This window comes from Episyrphus balteatus, chromosome 2 (genome assembly GCF_945859705.1).
Source record: "Episyrphus balteatus chromosome 2, idEpiBalt1.1, whole genome shotgun sequence".
NCBI lineage: Eukaryota > Metazoa > Arthropoda > Insecta > Diptera > Syrphidae > Episyrphus > Episyrphus balteatus.
This window is the reverse complement of record NC_079135.1, coordinates 106,893,794-106,913,383: the sequence shown is the minus strand read 5'-3', so window position 1 is coordinate 106,913,383 and position 19,590 is coordinate 106,893,794. Positions and strand designations below refer to the sequence as shown.

Sequence of the window (19,590 nt, the reverse complement as noted above, 5' to 3'; positions counted from 1 at the left end):
TGAGTTTGCAGTTTTTATATTAACCCAATGCGGCAATTAATTGGCCAAAAAAATTTTCAAATTGACCAAGGATTTAAGAAATAGATGGTTTGTCATGCTAACTTTATACGATATGAGGCCAAAAACAGTTTTTAATTTTTTTTGAAAAAACCAAAAGCGCGGCAATTTTTTTGAGTTTGCAGTTTTTATATTAACCCAATGCGGCAATTAATTGGCCAAAAAAATTTTCAAATTGACCAAGGATTTAAGAAATAGATGGTTTGTCATGCTAACTTTATACGATATGAGGCCAAAAACAGTTTTTAATTTTTTTTGAAAAAACCAAAAGCGCGGCAATTTTTTTGAGTTTGCAGTTTTTATATTAACCCAATGCGGCAATTAATTGGCCAAAAAAATTTTCAAATTGACCAAGGATTTAAGAAATAGATGGTTTGTCATGCTAACTTTATACGATATGAGGCCAAAAACAGTTTTTAATTTTTTTTGAAAAAACCAAAAGCGCGGCAATTTTTTTGAGTTTGCAGTTTTTATATTAACCCAATGCGGCAATTAATTGGCCAAAAAAATTTTCAAATTGACCAAGGATTTAAGAAATAGATGGTTTGTCATGCTAACTTTATACGATATGAGGCCAAAAACAGTTTTTAATTTTTTTTGAAAAAACCAAAAGCGCGGCAATTTTTTTGAGTTTGCAGTTTTTATATTAACCCAATGCGGCAATTAATTGGCCAAAAAAATTTTCAAATTGACCAAGGATTTAAGAAATAGATGGTTTGTCATGCTAACTTTATACGATATGAGGCCAAAAACAGTTTTTAATTTTTTTTGAAAAAACCAAAAGCGCGGCAATTTTTTTGAGTTTGCAGTTTTTATATTAACCCAATGCGGCAATTAATTGGCCAAAAAAATTTTCAAATTGACCAAGGATTTAAGAAATAGATGGTTTGTCATGCTAACTTTATACGATATGAGGCCAAAAACAGTTTTTAATTTTTTTTGAAAAAACCAAAAGCGCGGCAATTTTTTTGAGTTTGCAGTTTTTATATTAACCCAATGCGGCAATTAATTGGCCAAAAAAATTTTCAAATTGACCAAGGATTTAAGAAATAGATGGTTTGTCATGCTAACTTTATACGATATGAGGCCAAAAACAGTTTTTAATTTTTTTTGAAAAAACCAAAAGCGCGGCAATTTTTTTGAGTTTGCAGTTTTTATATTAACCCAATGCGGCAATTAATTGGCCAAAAAAATTTTCAAATTGACCAAGGATTTAAGAAATAGATGGTTTGTCATGCTAACTTTATACGATATGAGGCCAAAAACAGTTTTTAATTTTTTTTGAAAAAACCAAAAGCGCGGCAATTTTTTTGAGTTTGCAGTTTTTATATTAACCCAATGCGGCAATTAATTGGCCAAAAAAATTTTCAAATTGACCAAGGATTTAAGAAATAGATGGTTTGTCATGCTAACTTTATACGATATGAGGCCAAAAACAGTTTTTAATTTTTTTTGAAAAAACCAAAAGCGCGGCAATTTTTTTGAGTTTGCAGTTTTTATATTAACCCAATGCGGCAATTAATTGGCCAAAAAAATTTTCAAATTGACCAAGGATTTAAGAAATAGATGGTTTGTCATGCTAACTTTATACGATATGAGGCCAAAAACAGTTTTTAATTTTTTTTGAAAAAACCAAAAGCGCGGCAATTTTTTTGAGTTTGCAGTTTTTATATTAACCCAATGCGGCAATTAATTGGCCAAAAAAATTTTCAAATTGACCAAGGATTTAAGAAATACAGGGTGTGTCATGCTAACTTTATATGGAATAGGGTTAACAAAAAATACATTTTATTTTTTTTTGAGAAAACCAAAAGAGATATATTATTTTCGATTTCACGGCATAATTACGGCAATTAAACTTTAAATAATTAGAGAAAAAAAAATTTAAATTGATCAAAAATTAAAATTTGTCATGCTAACTTTATATAAAGTTAGCATGACAAACTTGGTTTACCGATTCTGACCAAACTAAGCGCGCGGCAATTTTTTTGACTTCACGGCATAAACACGGCAATTATGCGGCAATTACTGAGCCAAAAAAAAATTAACTTTTCAAAAGTTGTCATGCTAAGTTTATACGGGTCCTTAATGTGTTCTGTTATTTTTTATTTAAATATTTTCGTTTTTCAGGTTTTTATAGTTATTTCATAGTTATTTTAAAGTTATGATTATTTTAACTGTTTTTTAACATTTTCAAAAAATCGTATATCAAACCTAATGTATGTATTTGGGTTCAGTTAGCATACAAATCAGACTGGTTTCTTTCTATGAGTTCCAATTTTTGAGATATTTTCATTTCACATTTTGGGGGTAGTTTGATACTATTTTTGTTTTTATTATTACATGCGTTTTTAAAGTTTTACTGAAAAATTTTACATTGAAAGTGAAGTATTTTGGTCCAGTAAGTAAAACAAAAATACAAACAAAATTTTAAATAAAAAAAAATCTAAAAAAAAAAACTGTAAGAATTTGTATGCTTTTTTATGTACCTCTGAATAATTTAGGTCCATTTTCTTCACTCGGAGTTGAACATAACTTGAGAATTTTTAATATAAAAATTCTCAAGTTTTGTTCAACTCCGAGTGAAGAAAATGGACCTTAAAAACTAGAGCTTGAGCTGCTAGAAAACAGACTTTTGTTGTTTTCGGAGTCGAAAACTTTTTGTGAAACGGCATTTTTGTCCATGACCTAGCCACTTCAGCCGCTGTTCTTTTATTCTTTTGACTAAGATAGTGTTTTTGTATAACCTATATAGTTCTTTGTTGTATCTTCTTCTCCAATCACCATCAATGCAGACGGGACCAAAAATTAGCCGAAGAATTTTTCCCTCGAAACAATCCAAATAGTTTTTATCAGCCTTTGTCAAGTTGGCTTTAACTACGCCTTATAATGACATAAATATTCTTTTAGTCTCATCCTTAAAAAATCAAATTTATTGAATACTTTATACATGTGAAAAGGCTTAATATATTTCTCTTTTTAAAAGAAATATTTGTTTTTAATTTAAACGAACTCAGATCGATAAAGTTTATCGCCAATGAATTGTGTCATACGAAGCGTTGCATCAGGCATAGTAATAATGTATGTATTCTGTGGATCAGTAAATTCATTACCTTTACCTGCAAAGAGATCATACGATTTATAATTACATTTTTTGTATGGAAATTCTTCAGCTTACTTTGTTCGAGTTCTTCATATTTTGTAAATAATCCAACCGAACGCGGTTTATAGCTTCTTAATTCAACTATTTTCAATTCAGTTAATACTTCTAAAAGGTACATTATATCTGCAGCATGCATTTGTTTATAACGCAAACAAACTGATTGAACAGTGCAACCATTTTGTACTGAGCATTCAATTAAAATGCTACCCAACCATTTGTCAAGAAGGCGTCGATTCAAAGACCCATTTACTCGAATCCATGGACAAGGTCTGAGAACTAGAAGTTGTTCCTTTGAACTAAAAAGTAATCATTTTGTAAAAAAAAAACACAAAATATTAAAAAAAAAAACTTACTTTGTTTGATCCAAAGATGAAGTTCTTACTTCTTTCATATCTTCATAACGTTCAACTGGTTTTGGTTTTCGCCGACCATCATTTGTCCGACTTTGTTTAGACCCTGAAGGTTCATTATCACTTAAATACTCATCATCTGGTTTTCGTTTTTGGCCAGGAACTAATTTTCCCATAGATTCTCGTTCTAAACGTTTAATATGACGGGTATGAATTACCCAGTGTCGAACATGATTCTTTTGAACATATACAAAAGTTGAAACACCAGCTCGTAGTACTAAATAATGCTGACGTAGTAGTTTTGTAGCTTTTTGTAAAAATTCCACATCAGGAAAACGTTTCTAAATAAGGTAATACAGACAAAAATTGGAATCGTTTTTTATTTTTCCATTTTAATTAAATATTCTTACCACAAGATCAGCGGCTGGAGCACCAAGATCATGAGACTCAATAAAATCATGAATTTTTACAATCTGATCTTGTTCTTCATCGGTAAGTCCAATCTCAGTCATTAAAGTTTTAAGGGTTCCGAGATCATTTTGTGTATATTTCCAGCATGCATCACTTAAAAAAAGTTAACGGTTGGAAATGGATTTTTAGATTTTTAGAAAAATGGATTTAAAATTTAGAGATACCTATAAAAAACAACACTAAACTAAATTTCGAAAGAAACTTGGACAAGAATGAATGAAAAGAAGCTCACAGCTCGCCGTAGCACGTTAAGTATGATTTAAACCACTTACGATCTCAAGAAGCAGAAGAGGTTGAAAATAGTTGAGGGCAAATTATTCTATAGGATTACAGGCGTTTAGAGGTGCATAAAGCTCAAGCCAACATCACATGAAGATATAGAAGGCTCACGGTTATATTATTACTCGAGGAAGAAAAACACTCTTGAAAATCTTAGAATTCAGCAAAATTTAAGAAGAGTTGTGAATTTCAGAGAGGAAAAAGATAAAATAAGATCGAGTTATAACAAAAGCGCTTTTTTGAAAAATGTTAGAAATTTTTGTATATACCTATATAAAATTAATTATTTTAAAAAAGGCTTTGATGGTGTTAAAAAAACGTTTTCTAAAAATTCTTTGTTATATAAGAAATTAAACAGCATACTTCGTGTGATGGTCAAAGCCATTTAAAAGGATGTTTTTGTAACTTTGAACCAAGTTTTATATTGATTTTTATATTTTATTTTTAAATTTCTTAATAAAAATTCTTATATGAATTTTTAAAAGGCTTTAATATTCCAAGCAACTTTTAACATAAGTGGAAGAATGTGCGACCCTATCGTGCCTTTTATTTTAGTTTACTTTATTCTGTTGAAGGATAACTTTGCCTATTAGACAATTGAAAAATTAGTCAAGAAAAATATCCCTTAAGTTAAGAAAATACGTTGACCAAAAATCAAATCCCTGGAAAATAGTTGAAATTCTTTGGGAGAAAGATAACCTAGGTTAAGGATGAAGAAGGAAATATATCGATATATTATCATAGACAACACCCACACGCAAATATTATCAAATAATAGAAAATATTCATACTTACTCAACAATTCGTTCCAGCACTGCATCTCTCAATATAGCAGTTTCCATCAAAACTTCAGGCATCATAATTCCTTTATGTTCAACTTTCTCCCATTCTTCACTCTCTTTCGATGCACTAATTTTTAAACATGGCAAATTTACAACAAACACATCTTGAGCTCTAGCATTTTTTTCATCCTTATTTAATTCTGGTTCATGTTCATCGTCCATTTGTGTTTCATCGTATTCTTCCAAAATACTTTTACTAATTTGAACTAAATTTAATGGTTTTCTAGTCAATGTAGTAGAACCCAAATCTTTGGAATCCTCTTTGGCTAAATGACTTTTCATACATATTCGATATGATTCAAAAATTGATAAAATATTTTCCGAATAAATTATAATTGAATTCGTTTTAGTTTCGATAGAGTTCAAATCGATTTCTTCATTTATCTCAACAAGACAATTTTCTTGATTTTTAACAATTGTTTCAATGGAATTTAAATAATCATCAGTTTTCATTACACAATCGTTAGAGAAGGGACATAAATTTATATCGTCATCATTTTCTTCTTCTTCGTTCTCATTTACATTACTCTGAACTTTTTCTGATAAAAGTTTACTAAAATTCAAATCCACCGATTGATTCATATTTCTCAAAAAACAAAAGAAATGAATCTGTACACTGTCCATCTTTGCAATAACATCAAAAGGATTATAATTTATCTTATGCTTTACATTTCCAGCCTTAAACTTAACTCTAGTTGCCAATTCCCCCAAAGCATCGAAATGTTTTGAATATTCCGTTTGAGGACCATATTCCAGCAAATTATGATAATGATCCATAATTTTCTGTGTTTGACTTGTATTCGATTGCTGAGCCATTGGATCAATGGTTAAAATATTACTTGGCGGTCTTACTTCAATTGTAATCGCTTGATGCCACAAAAGCTCAGCCAAAACAAATAACTGCCCCGAATGAGGTGATTTAATTTCAACCACTGTTGGCTCATTATTGTAAATTTGCATTGTTGTTTGGGTAAAAAATGCATACAACATATCCAAAACAACGTAAGGATATCTTAGAAACATCAAACTCATTCGATATTTGTTAGAGAATACAAATGACGGTCCAGTCAATTGGGTTGTGTAGGTTTGCGTTTGTGATTTCTTTCGAGAAACCACCAATCCATCGATTCTAGCAATTTTAAAAGCTGTATGAAGTACTTCCTCGGAATAAGTTTTAAAGACATCAAAAATCTGTAAATTATACTGTGTCTTATCACGAACGCAACCCAAAGAACTATGTAAAACATTATTAATAGTAGCAAGTTGAAGATCAAGAGTTATTGTCGGATTCGTATACAACAATGATTTGTCATCACCGAGAGGTGTACACTCACGGTATTTTTTATAAAATTCTTTAAGAGTGTTGGGGAAGTTTGCCGTTTTTTTCCTTAGATATTTTGGATCATTTTCCATTTGCTGAGCTTGCAATACACCAAAAGCATAGAGAAAATGAACTGCCAAAGCATTTTGAAAGTCTGATTTTACCGGATAGATTTCTTTTAAATCACGATGAAAAGTTTCCGAATTATATCGCGATGTTAGGTGATCATTAGTTTGCATAGCATGCAACCATTGTGGTAGCTCAGGTAAATGACGATTAGTTTTAACCATAAAATGTATTCTTCGATGACATGCTTGAGTTGTTTTATTGTGAATGTTACACTGCAAGCGAATAATATCACGAGTGATCTTCGCTACATCTCTCAGATTCAAATGAATAACAGGAACACCGAGGAACAAGAACGTTGCTCGAGCCATTTTTAATATAAGATCTTCTTTATGACTCCAACGAGCACGTAAAGAGCGCATTTGTCTAATTGCATCTCGATCAATTGAATCGGAAGGAAATTTAGCTTTTTTCTTGAGAGAAACTATTTTCTTCCGTTTAACCACTTTTCCTGTTGATGTCGTTGCTAAACGAGTTGTACCTTTTTTTAATGATACCGCCGACGAGGTAACAGCAGATGTTTTCCGAACCATAATTTCATCAGATAACTTGGACATTCTAGTTCGCATGAATTTGGTACTTTGTTTTCTTAGTTTTGCAGCTGCAGCAGCTGTATGTTTGTTATTAACCAGCCATGTCCAATTACGTTGGAATGATGAATACAAACCGGATGCTAATCCACCGGCTCCTAGACCATCACCCGGGGGTATTCCAATATCTAAATTAGGAGCTTCTTCAAACGATGTCACTGGAGAGATTATATCAGTTAAAGCAAGCCGACGTTTTTTATACACTCCTTTTGCATCAGATTCCATATTCTTATGAACAAAGCCCAGTCTGGTTACTAAACAAGTTTTATGCAAGCAATTCCAGTATTGTTTGATGTCACTCATTTTTTGCAAATTAAAATCAATCCTCGAGTATTCTCTATCGCGATTAATTTCTATATAACCCGGTTCAGAGGGTGTAGTATCGACAATTGAAGCCTTTCGATTGATATAAACCCAAATTTGAATTGGATCTTTGGCTTTCTTTTCACTAACTTGAATCAATCCCATAAGTTGAAGTATTTGAACGATGTTACATAAAATTCTAGACAATCGACCTCGGTTAACGAGACTTTGTATGGTCAAGGGTAGTTGTTTAATCATGTAATGTTGCTTAACAGGATGCATTAGATATTCTATAGCTAATTTATCCACTGTTGGAGGAACATGAATAATTTTGTGTAATAAAGAAAATGGCATTCGTTCAACGACATCCGGGAAAGAAATCCATCCATCTGGTTTGTCTTTATAAATTGGCAAAGGTATAATGAATGTCTTCCAATTGATAGTATCTCTGTATGGAGAAATGCCTTCTTCAACCATATTTTTATACAATTCATTACAATTAATATTCGGCTCAGATTGCAACCATGTAGTTAGCATAGTTTCAGTCAGAGTTAATGGTTGACGATTGGGTTGTAAATCATTTAACATATAAAACATGAATTCATGCATAAAACGTGCTGTTAAGAATTTTGGTGATTTTTGTGGTCCCACGGGAATCAGACCAATACGTTGTTCTTTAGGTTTGCCAGTTTGGCTAAATCTAGGTGGAATAATGCGACACTTTTTCTCTTCCAAAAATAGAAAGAGAGCATTTTTGAGTTTAAGAACTTCCCTTTGCATTACTTCATGATTAATGTCAATTTTTGGATGGGTAACATAACGATAAAGACGAGCATGTTCGTCCAATCGGAGGGTGATTTCGTATGTATTGACAATATTTTGTTTTTGTAATCGTGCAATGATTCTGTAAATTGATTTGTTGCATATTTCATCTTTATAGCCTGCTTCTTGTTCATATTTGATTATTTCAGTTCGTAAGATGGGAACTTGAATTATACAAAGTTTATCGACTAATTTGACGACCATTTGTTGACGTTCGATTTGTTTGATAGTAACATCACGTGGAATTGGATTGAATTTATTTACGACTTCTTTAATTGTTGATGTTATTTGTTTTATGTCTTTGGGTGGTAAATCTGGTTCAGGTGGGAGTTGCTAAATAAAACAAGAAAATAAAAGTAAAATATAAATTGATTTAAAAAGTTGTCTTTTTTTTACTTACTGGTTCATCTCTGCATTTTAGATTTTGGGTGATTTTAGCGCGGTCTTCTTTAACTTTCTTAACAGAATTTGCACAACTGATGGCTACTAACCTGCAAAAGATAGCAAAGTGTTTCAGTTTATTGTTTTGTCAAAGTTATCTGACGACACTCTGCTTGTATGTAGGCTCTTGTGCAAAAAATGCTTACGCCTACTAAAACCAGAAGAAAGACTTACCATACAATACCTTACATACTCCTTGCTTATTTTGGAGTGTTAAAGTATATGAATTACGTAACATGAAAAACGTTTTCAATTCATAAACTGACTTAGCAAATCAAACACCCTTACTATTACGTATGAAAAGAGAGTTAAAAATTGGAAGGGTATAGCCCGATTCAGGACAACACGACTTTGTACACCCCGACTCATCGCAACTCGACTCAGGTAGGCGTGTAATTTGTTCGGGTTTATTTTTTCAAGAATTATCTTACGGATTTTGTAATTGGCTGGTGGTTAGAATGTGTTTATTAGATTTTTGAAGAGAGTAAAGAGTGGGAAAAATAATGTGTGAGCACAATTTGGTTAGTTTTGTTGATTAGAATTCTTTGGTGTCTCCTCAAAAATCTAATAAACAAACTGCAACCACCAACTAATAACAAAATCAGTAATAATTCTTGACAAAATACTGCCAGCCAAACGCAACGCCAAGTACTTAGGAATCAACTTTAACGAGCTCCTCAGATTCAACAATCACTCCCGTTTGGTCCTCAAAAAAGCCAACTTTGCTTTCCATCGCCTTCACCCTCTGATGAAAAGAAGAACAGGATTGAGTCAACCAACGAAACTCTTGATCTACAAGCAGCTTCTGCGACCAGTCATTGCCTACAGCTTTCCAGTATGGTACACCATCTCCAAGACAGCCATGAAGGAACTACAAATGTTCGAGAGAAAAATACTGAGGATTTGCACTGGACTCATCTTTGACCGACAGCGGCAGAAATACTATAGCAACAAGCGACTCTACGAGGAAGCAAAAATCATACCACTGGACAAGTATCTACTGCAATCGGCGAAGGTACTGGTAGGAAATATCGCCAACCATCCCAATCAACTGATGAGAAGAATGACAGCCCAACAACGACATCCGGAACCTAAGTACCTTTGCGCTTTGGATATACTGGCTGAGAACATAATTTCAATGGACAACGAAGAAGTTAACTTTTACGCCGACACCCAGTCGGCTTACTACCGTGGCTAACGCCAACCAAACCAACCCAACTCAACCAACCCCACAACTGGACATCCGGGTCTGAACACCCCGAGGACAACCTAGTCAGCAGACTTTAAATTAAGTTTATCCATGTATAATATTTATTTATATTTTATAACTTAGTCATTGTATAAGGTTAGGCCCCCTCTGTGCCAACAAAATTTTGTATCTATCAATGAATCTTAGACATAAGTTAATTTTAAGTCAATTGTAAATAACAAGTTCAATAAAAACAAAATTGGAATTGGAATCTTGACAAAATACACGCCTACCTGAGTCGAGTTTACGTGAGTCGGGCTATCTTGAATTGGACTTAGGATTTAATCGGGCTATCTAAATGGTGGTGTAGAAAATCGCGTTTCCTTGAGTTGGGCTGCGTTGACCCGGAATGATGAAGCTGTTACAGCAGGTGACCACATGATTATGACCGATGAAAATTTTCAATTGTCACTAATTCTTTAACTAGAACGCTAAAAACTAATTTTATTTTATTTTTTGTGCACAGTACAGTATTATTACGGTTGTATAAAACATTATGCCACTACGAATTTTGTTGAAGTGAAAACTTCTTTAGTATCGTAGTGATTTGAAACAAGATGAAACGAAAACGCGACACGACTTCAACTTGTTATAACTTTTTTGTTTTAATACATAGATGAATGAAATTTGTACTGTAGATAGGTAATTACATAAATTATAATTGTACAAAATTTCAATTAATTTCATATCCAAAATTCGGAGATAACGGTAAAAAGATGTTCTTTTCCAACACACGTTATATCTTTTGATCTAGTGCACATACAAATTTGATTTAACTTTAATACGCATGCTGATAACATAACCTTTTATTTGGTATATCACACATAACGTTACGTGCTCTACAAGTTACACAATTTTAAATTGAAAAAAATTTAAAAATACCTCAAAACACCTGTGGAGATCTGTTGGCGATGACCAGCTACCAGTGTAGGAAGTACCGTAATCTCAGTCTGGAAATTCGACATGGTTGACTTTAAAAAATTCTAACTTCTCTTGTAGACATCTTTGAAATAAGATTTATGCATCATTATACTAGGTGGAACAATAAACTTTCACATAGTATAAAATTTTGTATAGGTTGTCAAACAAAAAAATTGATTTAATAGCATGAGGACATAAAAATAAATGTTTTTTTTTGCTTTTTGGATGAAATTTCATCGAGTTTAAAAAATTCTAGCTCTTTTTGTAGATGTCTCATAGACTTGATCGATATATATATTTTGAGCTTAGACAATAAGCTTTCAGATGGTGTAGGTTGTTAGGGAAGAAAGTAAATTTAATAGCGTGAGAAGATAAAAATACGTGTTTTTCGCTTTTCTTGATGGAAATTGATCGAGTTCAAAAAATTCTAGCTCTTTTTGTAGATGTCTCATAGACTTGATCGATATATATATTTTGAGCTTAGACAATAAGCTTTCAGATGGTGTAGGTTGTTAGGGAAGAAAGTAAATTTAATAGCGTGAGAAGATAAAAATACGTGTTTTTCGCTTTTCTTGATGGAAATTGATCGAGTTCAAAAAATTCTAGCTCTTTTTGTAGATGTCTAATAGACCTGATCGATATATATATTTTGAGCTTAGACAATAAGCTTTCAGATGATATAAAATTTATAAAGGTTGTCATATAAAAAACATGGATTTGAAGGTGATAGAATAAAAATAGGTAGATTTTTTCTATTTTTTTTTTTTTTGCAAGAAAAATGATTTTTTAAGGTTTCACTTCTACCACGTGTGAATTGCACACATGATTTTTTTTTTTAAAGAGGCAAAGTAAAAAAAATTGATGACAATTTTTTCAATATTTCGTGTGTTTTCGTTTTGTTGCAAAATGCCTTTATTCTTTCGGGAAACTCTGTTCAGCCACTCACCACTAAGCTTTTCCACTAGTTGGTATGAGGTTTTCTGCAACATTTCGCTAAGAATCCCCAAAGAGCCTTATTTGTGGAATTCATCCCCGGAAAATTACCAAGCCTGTTTATTATTTAATTTTTCTTACTTAGAAAAGACGTGACACTTATACTGCCCATAATCTCGTAAAGGCCCTAACTACAGATTTCTTAGTTCTGAGTTATAGAGGGAAACAGTAAATGTAATATCGCAATTTTCATATAAAAATGAAAAAAATCAAAAGTAGATTTTGAATTTTCTGGCGTATTTGAAGACCTAGGCTAAAAAAATAAATGAGGATAAATCAGAGACAATGCCCTAACTCCAAATATGCAAAAAAATCAAAATCGTAGTTAGGGCCTTTACAAGATTATGGGCAGTATAGCGTTGTAGTAGGAAGTCGAAATAATAATAACTGTACAGAAAAAATAAATTAAAATTAGTTTTAACAAATTTGTGAAAATTTTCATCGGTCATAATCATGTGGCCACATACTGTATAAGTAAAAAAATTTGCATGGCTCCTCTAATAATACAGATCAAAAGTCACCCACGAAGAAGAATATAGAACTTGTAAGAAAGAAGCGATGAAGAATTGCTCCCAATTCAAGAGTGGATGAAATTTCTACCTCTATAGCTGGTGCTATTCAAGAGCACTCAAATAATTATGGACATACATATGTATGTACATGTATGATGGACTTATGAATAAACTAAGATGTAAGATGTATGTATTGGCGTTACTAAAGGATTCGGATTCGCAGTAGTTGTAAAACAAGGAAACGTCTTGAGTCCTCAACTTTTTAATGCAGTACATGCTTGAAGGTAAAGTGACGTACGAAAAAATGAACCAATTATTCTATACTGATTGCAACGAGCGATTGATGTATGGGTGGATATTTTGAAAGGAATTGGTTACTGCATAAGCGCGAAATAGATAGAATTATTATGTTGCACATTTTCTATTCGTGACTTTTAATTGAAAGAATAAGTACCCACGATATCATGGGCACAAAACCACGAATCTGCAAAATTAATAGTTTTGACAAAAACGGCTTCAAAGTTTTGGAAACTCATGCACTTTTATGGAAACTCCTGCAAGGACATTGCTAGTTCAGGCTTTTAGGCAATAGATGGAGGATTAGGATCGACGCAGTGAATAGAGGGACCGATAACAAGTAAAATGACGCATTTAAGTGAAAATGTCCAAAAATGCAGATTCGCGGTTTTGGAATTGTGCCGACGATACCATTCATCCCGTAAGCAAAGGCTATCGAAAAATCCCCCTTATCTCAAAAGAAAGACTTATCGGCAGCTCCGCTTTGTTTTTGTAATGCTTGTAAACGCAACTGCGGATATGGATAGCAAACCTTGAGAGCAAATAAAAGACAGCAGAGATGAAAATTTTTCATCTGACATCAGGATTAATAGAGCTTGGTCGAATTAGAAGTACAAAGATCAGAGTAAAAATACAATTAAAAGAATAAAATCCCAAAATATAGTAACCGGACGACTGAGTTGGTTAAAGAGACCCAGGGAACCAAACTAAAAAGAGCGAAATCATGTAACATTCAGATACAAACCAAGGAAAAAGTAGACCTTTCTTACCCTTGAATGAAACAAAAGCACCAGCATTTTTTTGGACTAAGAAAAGGAACAATTTAAAACTTGAAGGATTGTCGTGGCTGTTTGAGGTCTACAGATTTGTGAAAGAGTCCAAATCCAGATGATAAAAGCGTCAAATAAAGAACAGTTTAGGTAAATTTAGATAAACAAAAAAGCAGGAGCATATATCATAAGCCTAAATATAATTAAGTAAGATTTTTTAATAAATGATAAAAACAAACTTACATATTTGTTCTCTGTCGACCCATATCCTTCGAATAAGAAGTAATAAGTTTTTGTTGAACAGCTTTTTTCAATCCCTGACGAACATTCAAATGATTTGCTGACATATTTGTACACAATTGACTTTGACTACAGCCTTCGCTGCCACATTTTTCAATAGCACGATAAATTTCTTCTGCAAGTGGCATATCAACATATGAATGTTTATAATCGTAAAAACCTGCAAATTTAATAAAATCGATGAAATTATTTATAATTTTAAGAAAAAAAAATAATATCTACCAACCGTTTGATTCTTTTTCTTCTATTATTTCATCGTCATTAAATAGTTCATCCTCTGATAAACAAGGATTTTTTAATTTCACACAGAGAATCTCTCGGCTACCATTATATTTAGAAGTCAGTTTGAAATCGGCTAATTCCTTTGCAGGGCAATTCTTTACGAAAACAAAGAATTTTATTTTATTATTTTGTTAAATTTGTAAGAGAAATCTATTAAACTTACAGATACATCAAATATTTTTTTAAAGAATTGCGTAGTCTGGATCTTCTTTATCATCGCTTGGTTTTCTGATGGAAACAATTGCCGAATACCAGTCATAGACAATCTTTGATTGGGAGTGTGTTTCAAAGCGAAAAACATCTTTTCGACCACAGCCTGAAAAGCAGTTTTGTTGGGGCTATAGAAACGCGTTAAATGCAAGAGACTTGAACCAATTAAACGATCAGCTCGTTTTTCTGTGTAACATTGTCTTGTAATCAAACCAAGACGAATTAATTTGTTTCTAGAAAAGAGATTTATTTAGTTGCGATTCATATTTGTGATTTTACGTTTTTTTTACTTAATGTAGAAGCCAATTGCAGCATCTCTACAGCAATGTAATATTGAAAACTTTCCGGCAGTTGTAATGCCATTTTTGCGGGATCGTCCAATGAATTCAAGCACGCAGTATTGTGATGCAGTGATTTCTGTGGGTATACTTATTTGTGGCGGAATGAGGCAACTGTATCGCAGTTTTTGATTACCAACTATGACAAATTTTTCACCCCATTTATCGTTAATTTCCTTTAAACTCATGCATTTTAATTCATCAAATAGAATGGGTATGCGGGAGTCATAATTTTCACATGACCCTAGGATTTCTCCATCCGATACTGGGACACATTTGTACAAATTGAATGGGCATTCCGTCTAAATTGAATTTTGTCATTTAAAGGTTTGGTTTGACCAAAAAATAGATTTAGGGAAGTGCTGTAAGATTTATACCTCGGAATCAAGGGAAAGTCAGTGAATCTTTAAACTTTGGAATTGTGTTTTTAAAAGAATATAGTAAAATGTTAAAAAAAAAAAAAAGAATTTTTGTCCGCTCTTAAATTTCAACAATTTGTAATATTATTATTATTTTTGGTTTTTTTTTCTTTACTAAGTTTACAGTTATATTTTAAAAAGAAGAACTGTTAAATACTTGATCTTGAGTCTCAAAGGACTGCAGGTTTAATGATTAGGGGTGGTATGGGGGCAAAAAGGGACAACATCATAATTAATAAAAGAACTATTTTCCTTTTTAAATGCAGGTTTTCAAAAAGAAAAAGCTTATAAAAAAGTTTTTACTATTGCAGAATGTTGATTTTATAAATAAAATTGATTGATATCTAAGAATTCATCAAGAACTAGATACCTTCTGCATTTTAAAAGTTTTTGGTTTTTGGAAGGTATGAAAATTTCAAGAAATATATCTAAGTATTCGAACTTAATCAAAAATTATTTTTTATAAGATTTAAAATACCATTTTAAACAAAAAGATATATTAAGTAGAAAAGTTTTCAGAAGCAAACTATGGATCGGATTTCCATGTAATGCATATTTTTTAAGGGGCATCTTGGGAGCATGGCATCGGATTTTGTATACGAATCAGGAGAATTCCTTTTAAATGGCATTCAATCGTTAGTGCATATTTTTGCATTTATTTGCTAACTATGGCATGTTTTTACCGACTTCCAAAAAGGAGGAGGTATTCAATTCGTCTGTATTTTTTTTTTTTTTTTTATGTTTGTTACCGCATAACTTTGGACTGAGTGAACCAATTTTGATAATTCTTTTTGGCTGCAGTGTGGTCCCATTTCAATTTCGTTCACTTTTAGCCATAGGAACTATTTTAATAACCATAAAACCCAGTTTTGAACCATTGAAGTCGGTTTTGTTTTTTTGCTAAAAATGATTATTAAATTAAATGCATGTTTTTCGTGCATATTTTCTCAAAAAATTGGCTAAAATAACGAAATTACAAGCTTGAAATTTTTCGGCAAAAGTGACTGAACGTCAATTGAAAAAAGTCAAAAACATACACAACTACTGTGCAAAACCGACAAACCAACGTTGTCCAAACTCATCAAGAAATTAACTCCACTCCAACCCCATCAAATGATAAATTGAATTATTTAATAGTAAATTTTGGGCAATTTTATTTATTTTTTGAAGTAAGCCCCAATAATTTCCAAAAGTTTTATCTTTGAACTAAAAATTGGTTTTGAATTACTTATTTACAGTTCTAGAGAACATCCTCACAAAGTTTGAGCAAAATCTTAAATGAGGCAGCAATTCGAACTGAACATTTTCATACGAAATGACTCAGCTGTAATTATTCTTCAATAAACAGTTGTTAAAAATTGTTATAAAAAAAAAGTGGGTCTAGCAATTTCGTCCGTCCGTCAATTCAATTTCAATTCAATTTAGTTTATTGAACTTGTTATTTACAATTGACTTAAAATTAACTTATTTCTAATATACATTGATAGATACAAAATTTTGTTGGCACAGAGGGGGCCTAAGCTTATACAATGACTAAGTTATAAAATATAGATAAATATTATACATGGACAAACTTAATTTAAATAGTCTGCTGACTAGGTTGTCTTCGGGGTGTTCAGACCCGGATGTCGAGTTGTGGGGTTGGTTTTCGTCCGTCCGTCTGTGCGTCCTTTTGTACACATTTCCACAGCCTATACGGGTGGACGGATTTTCTTCAAATTTGGAACAGATGATTTTTATAGAATTCTTTTTTTTATTTCGCTTAGAAAGAAAGTGTATACCTCCCATACAAATTTTTCAAGTTATAGAAAATTACTCGAAAATGGCTCTAAAGATTTTGATTTAGCCCTGCAAACGTTATATTCAAAGTAATTGCAATAAAACTGCATATTAAGTTTTTCTTAAAAAAGTACAATAAGAAAACAATGTTTTTCATTTGACAAAATTTTGCCCTAAAGTTTTAATTAGTTTAGTTTTATTGACTTCAAAATTTTAATTCTATTCACAATTTCATTTTTAAGTTTATCTCAAGTCTTAAATTGGTTTGGCCGTAGCCGTCTGCCCTAAATGTCGACTCTTCCCCAACATCAAAAAAATTTCTTTAAAATTTATATAGAGCCAGCTCTTAAAATTTACAAGTAAACTAACATAAAAGTGCTTTGAACTCAAATAGCAAGTTCGTGCGACCCAGTGGTGCATTTTTTTTTAACCTTCTTCTTTGAACTTTTTTAAAATGCAACCCAACAATCGTTGCATTCATTGACTTTTCCTTGATTCCGAGATTTTACAAATTGTATGTTTTACGGCACTCCACTAATAATAGACTTACCAATGTTGTAGGCAGACCATAATCTGGATCTGTATTGGCAAATCTGTTCCATAATTTTAGCTGTTCTCGTGGTTCGGGTAATTCATAGAATAATAAATAATCATGAGCTTGCATTATTACATTCCATACTTGTATTTGGAATCGATCAAGAAGTGGTAATGGAAGTTGTAAAAGATCTGAGAGTCTTATCCATAGGCCTTAAGAATATTAATAACAAAGTTTAGTTTAGCTAGTTTTGTTTCTAATTCTACTCAAATTTAGTTGTTGAATTTAAGAAACATACCAGAAATTGTTATTCCTTCTAGTCCTTCAAGTCCAATTTCTTCAAGTATTGCAGATGTTAAATTTTTTGATTGTGAAAAGGCCATTGTAGCAATTTTTTAAGTATTTTGTTTATTTATTTTGTAAATAATTAATTTTATTAACATTTGGATTGTAGTATTTTTGTTTATTTTCACATTTCTTGCGATTTTTAGAGATCTGTCAAATAATGCAGCTGTTAATTTTTTATTACATCAGAGATTCTAAAACTGTATAATGAAATGATTCAGCGCGAATTAAGCGAATAATTTCAAAGGGTGGGTTCACATTTTTATCTGATTCGGAATTTCATATGGTTCAGGCTTGGTTCAGGAATTTAGCTTCCACCGATTTCGTAGGATTAGCTGAGGTTCAACTTTGGTTCAAAGATGAATTTATATATTATGGACATTGGCATACTATACATAAGGCCTGTTTCTTTGGACGGTGGCAAAGTACTACTAGTAGTTAACTAGCGATTTTTAATGGAACGCACTTTCAACGAATTCAATACAAATCAAATCGTATCTACACGTGAAGAAGAGCATGAGTAGATGATAGTACTAGATTAACCAAAACATCTACTACACTGTGCAAGTCGAAATCTTTGACATGTGCGCTGTTGACTGTTTCCCCCTATTTCGGACCTTAGAAATCGAATGGCATCATTAGTTTTTCGATTTGTCGGTACGACTTCGAACAAAATTTTTTCGGAAGTTTTTTTCAATAATTTTAAGCACTAACCCGGCAAGGTTTAAAGTCATTTTTCTTGTTTATATTGCTATTTTTTCTGCTAAAGCCTGGTACGCTGCTTGCGCTAAATTTTAGCTCCCATACAAATTATCGAAAATTTTTAGCCGAGATAAAATGGATCCCATACAAGTTATCGATAACTTGTATGGGAATTTTATCTCAGCTAAAATTTAGCGCGAGCAGCGTACCAGGCTTAAAACGTTATTTACTACCAGCATAAACTACTGGCTTTGTAAAAATGTATATCTTAGTAATGAATGTGTTGCCGTTGTGTTGTAATACATTTTTTTTTACGTTTGAAGCCGATTTGTGAGAAAATTGCTTCTACCGCCTAAACGATTTAATCTTATCCTTCACTCTCATATAATTTTTTTCTGTAAATAATCTAAATAATCTTTATACATCATTTTATCTATGAAATTAATTATGTATTGTATTATTAGTTTAAAAAACAAAATGGCAACACCGGTAATTTTTAAGACATAGATTAAAAAGTTTTTTTTTTACAACCGACGTTTAAGAACAGAAATGATCAAAATTGGATCTGTAATTTGCTTTAGTTACTCCACTAAAACATAATAAAACGATAACAATGCAAAAAAAATCCAAATTTCTTGAATTTTTTCAATAAAAACTTGCTAAATTGTTACATAAATGGCATAATATTGTTTATTTGTCTTTACGCTGGTAGTAAATAACGTTTTAGCAGAAAAAGAAGCAATATAAACAAGAAAAATGACTTAAAACTGGACGAAATGCTTAAAATTACTGAAAAAACTTCCGAAAAAAAATTTGCTCGAAGTCGTACCAATCGATTTCTAAGGTCCGAAAAAACTTGCAGAGTGCTATTAGTAGACTACCACCTCAGGGAACAGGGCTATAGACAGCTAGTCGTGTGAATATTCCATACATAAGTTGAAAAAAAAAAAATAGTTCCACGGCACTCACACTAGCTTAAAAGTAGCAAAACAGCAGACAAAAGTATAAGTATTGCCTGTATGTAGAACTTGCGCTTATGTCAGTTGTAGTTTGGATAAAAGCTAAACAAGCATCTGTTGTTTTTGTTTTATGCAAAAAAAATCTAAATGCAAAAAAACTATTCAAAGCCTAATTTTATTTTTTTTAGCCTAAAAGATAAATCAGTTCCTTATA

The 19,590-nt window shown here is 32.0% G+C and overlaps 1 protein-coding gene across 1 annotated transcript; it reads right to left on the bottom strand.

Moving 5' to 3' along the window:
- Positions 1-2,997: 2,997 nt before the first annotated feature.
- On the bottom strand, positions 2,998-17,837 carry LOC129911658 (general transcription factor 3C polypeptide 1). Its single transcript, XM_055989521.1, has 12 exons — positions 17,669-17,837; positions 17,386-17,582; positions 14,590-14,939; positions 14,253-14,532; positions 14,034-14,184; positions 13,751-13,967; positions 8,725-8,815; positions 5,116-8,657; positions 3,981-4,134; positions 3,574-3,911; positions 3,236-3,516; positions 2,998-3,176 (listed from the first exon to the last, which is right to left on the bottom strand). The coding sequence occupies exons 1-12, from the start codon at positions 17,751-17,753 to the stop codon at positions 3,061-3,063; spliced, it is 5,802 nt and encodes a 1,933-aa protein (XP_055845496.1). The 5' UTR covers positions 17,754-17,837; the 3' UTR covers positions 2,998-3,060.
- Between the last annotated feature and the right edge of the window lie 1,753 nt (positions 17,838-19,590).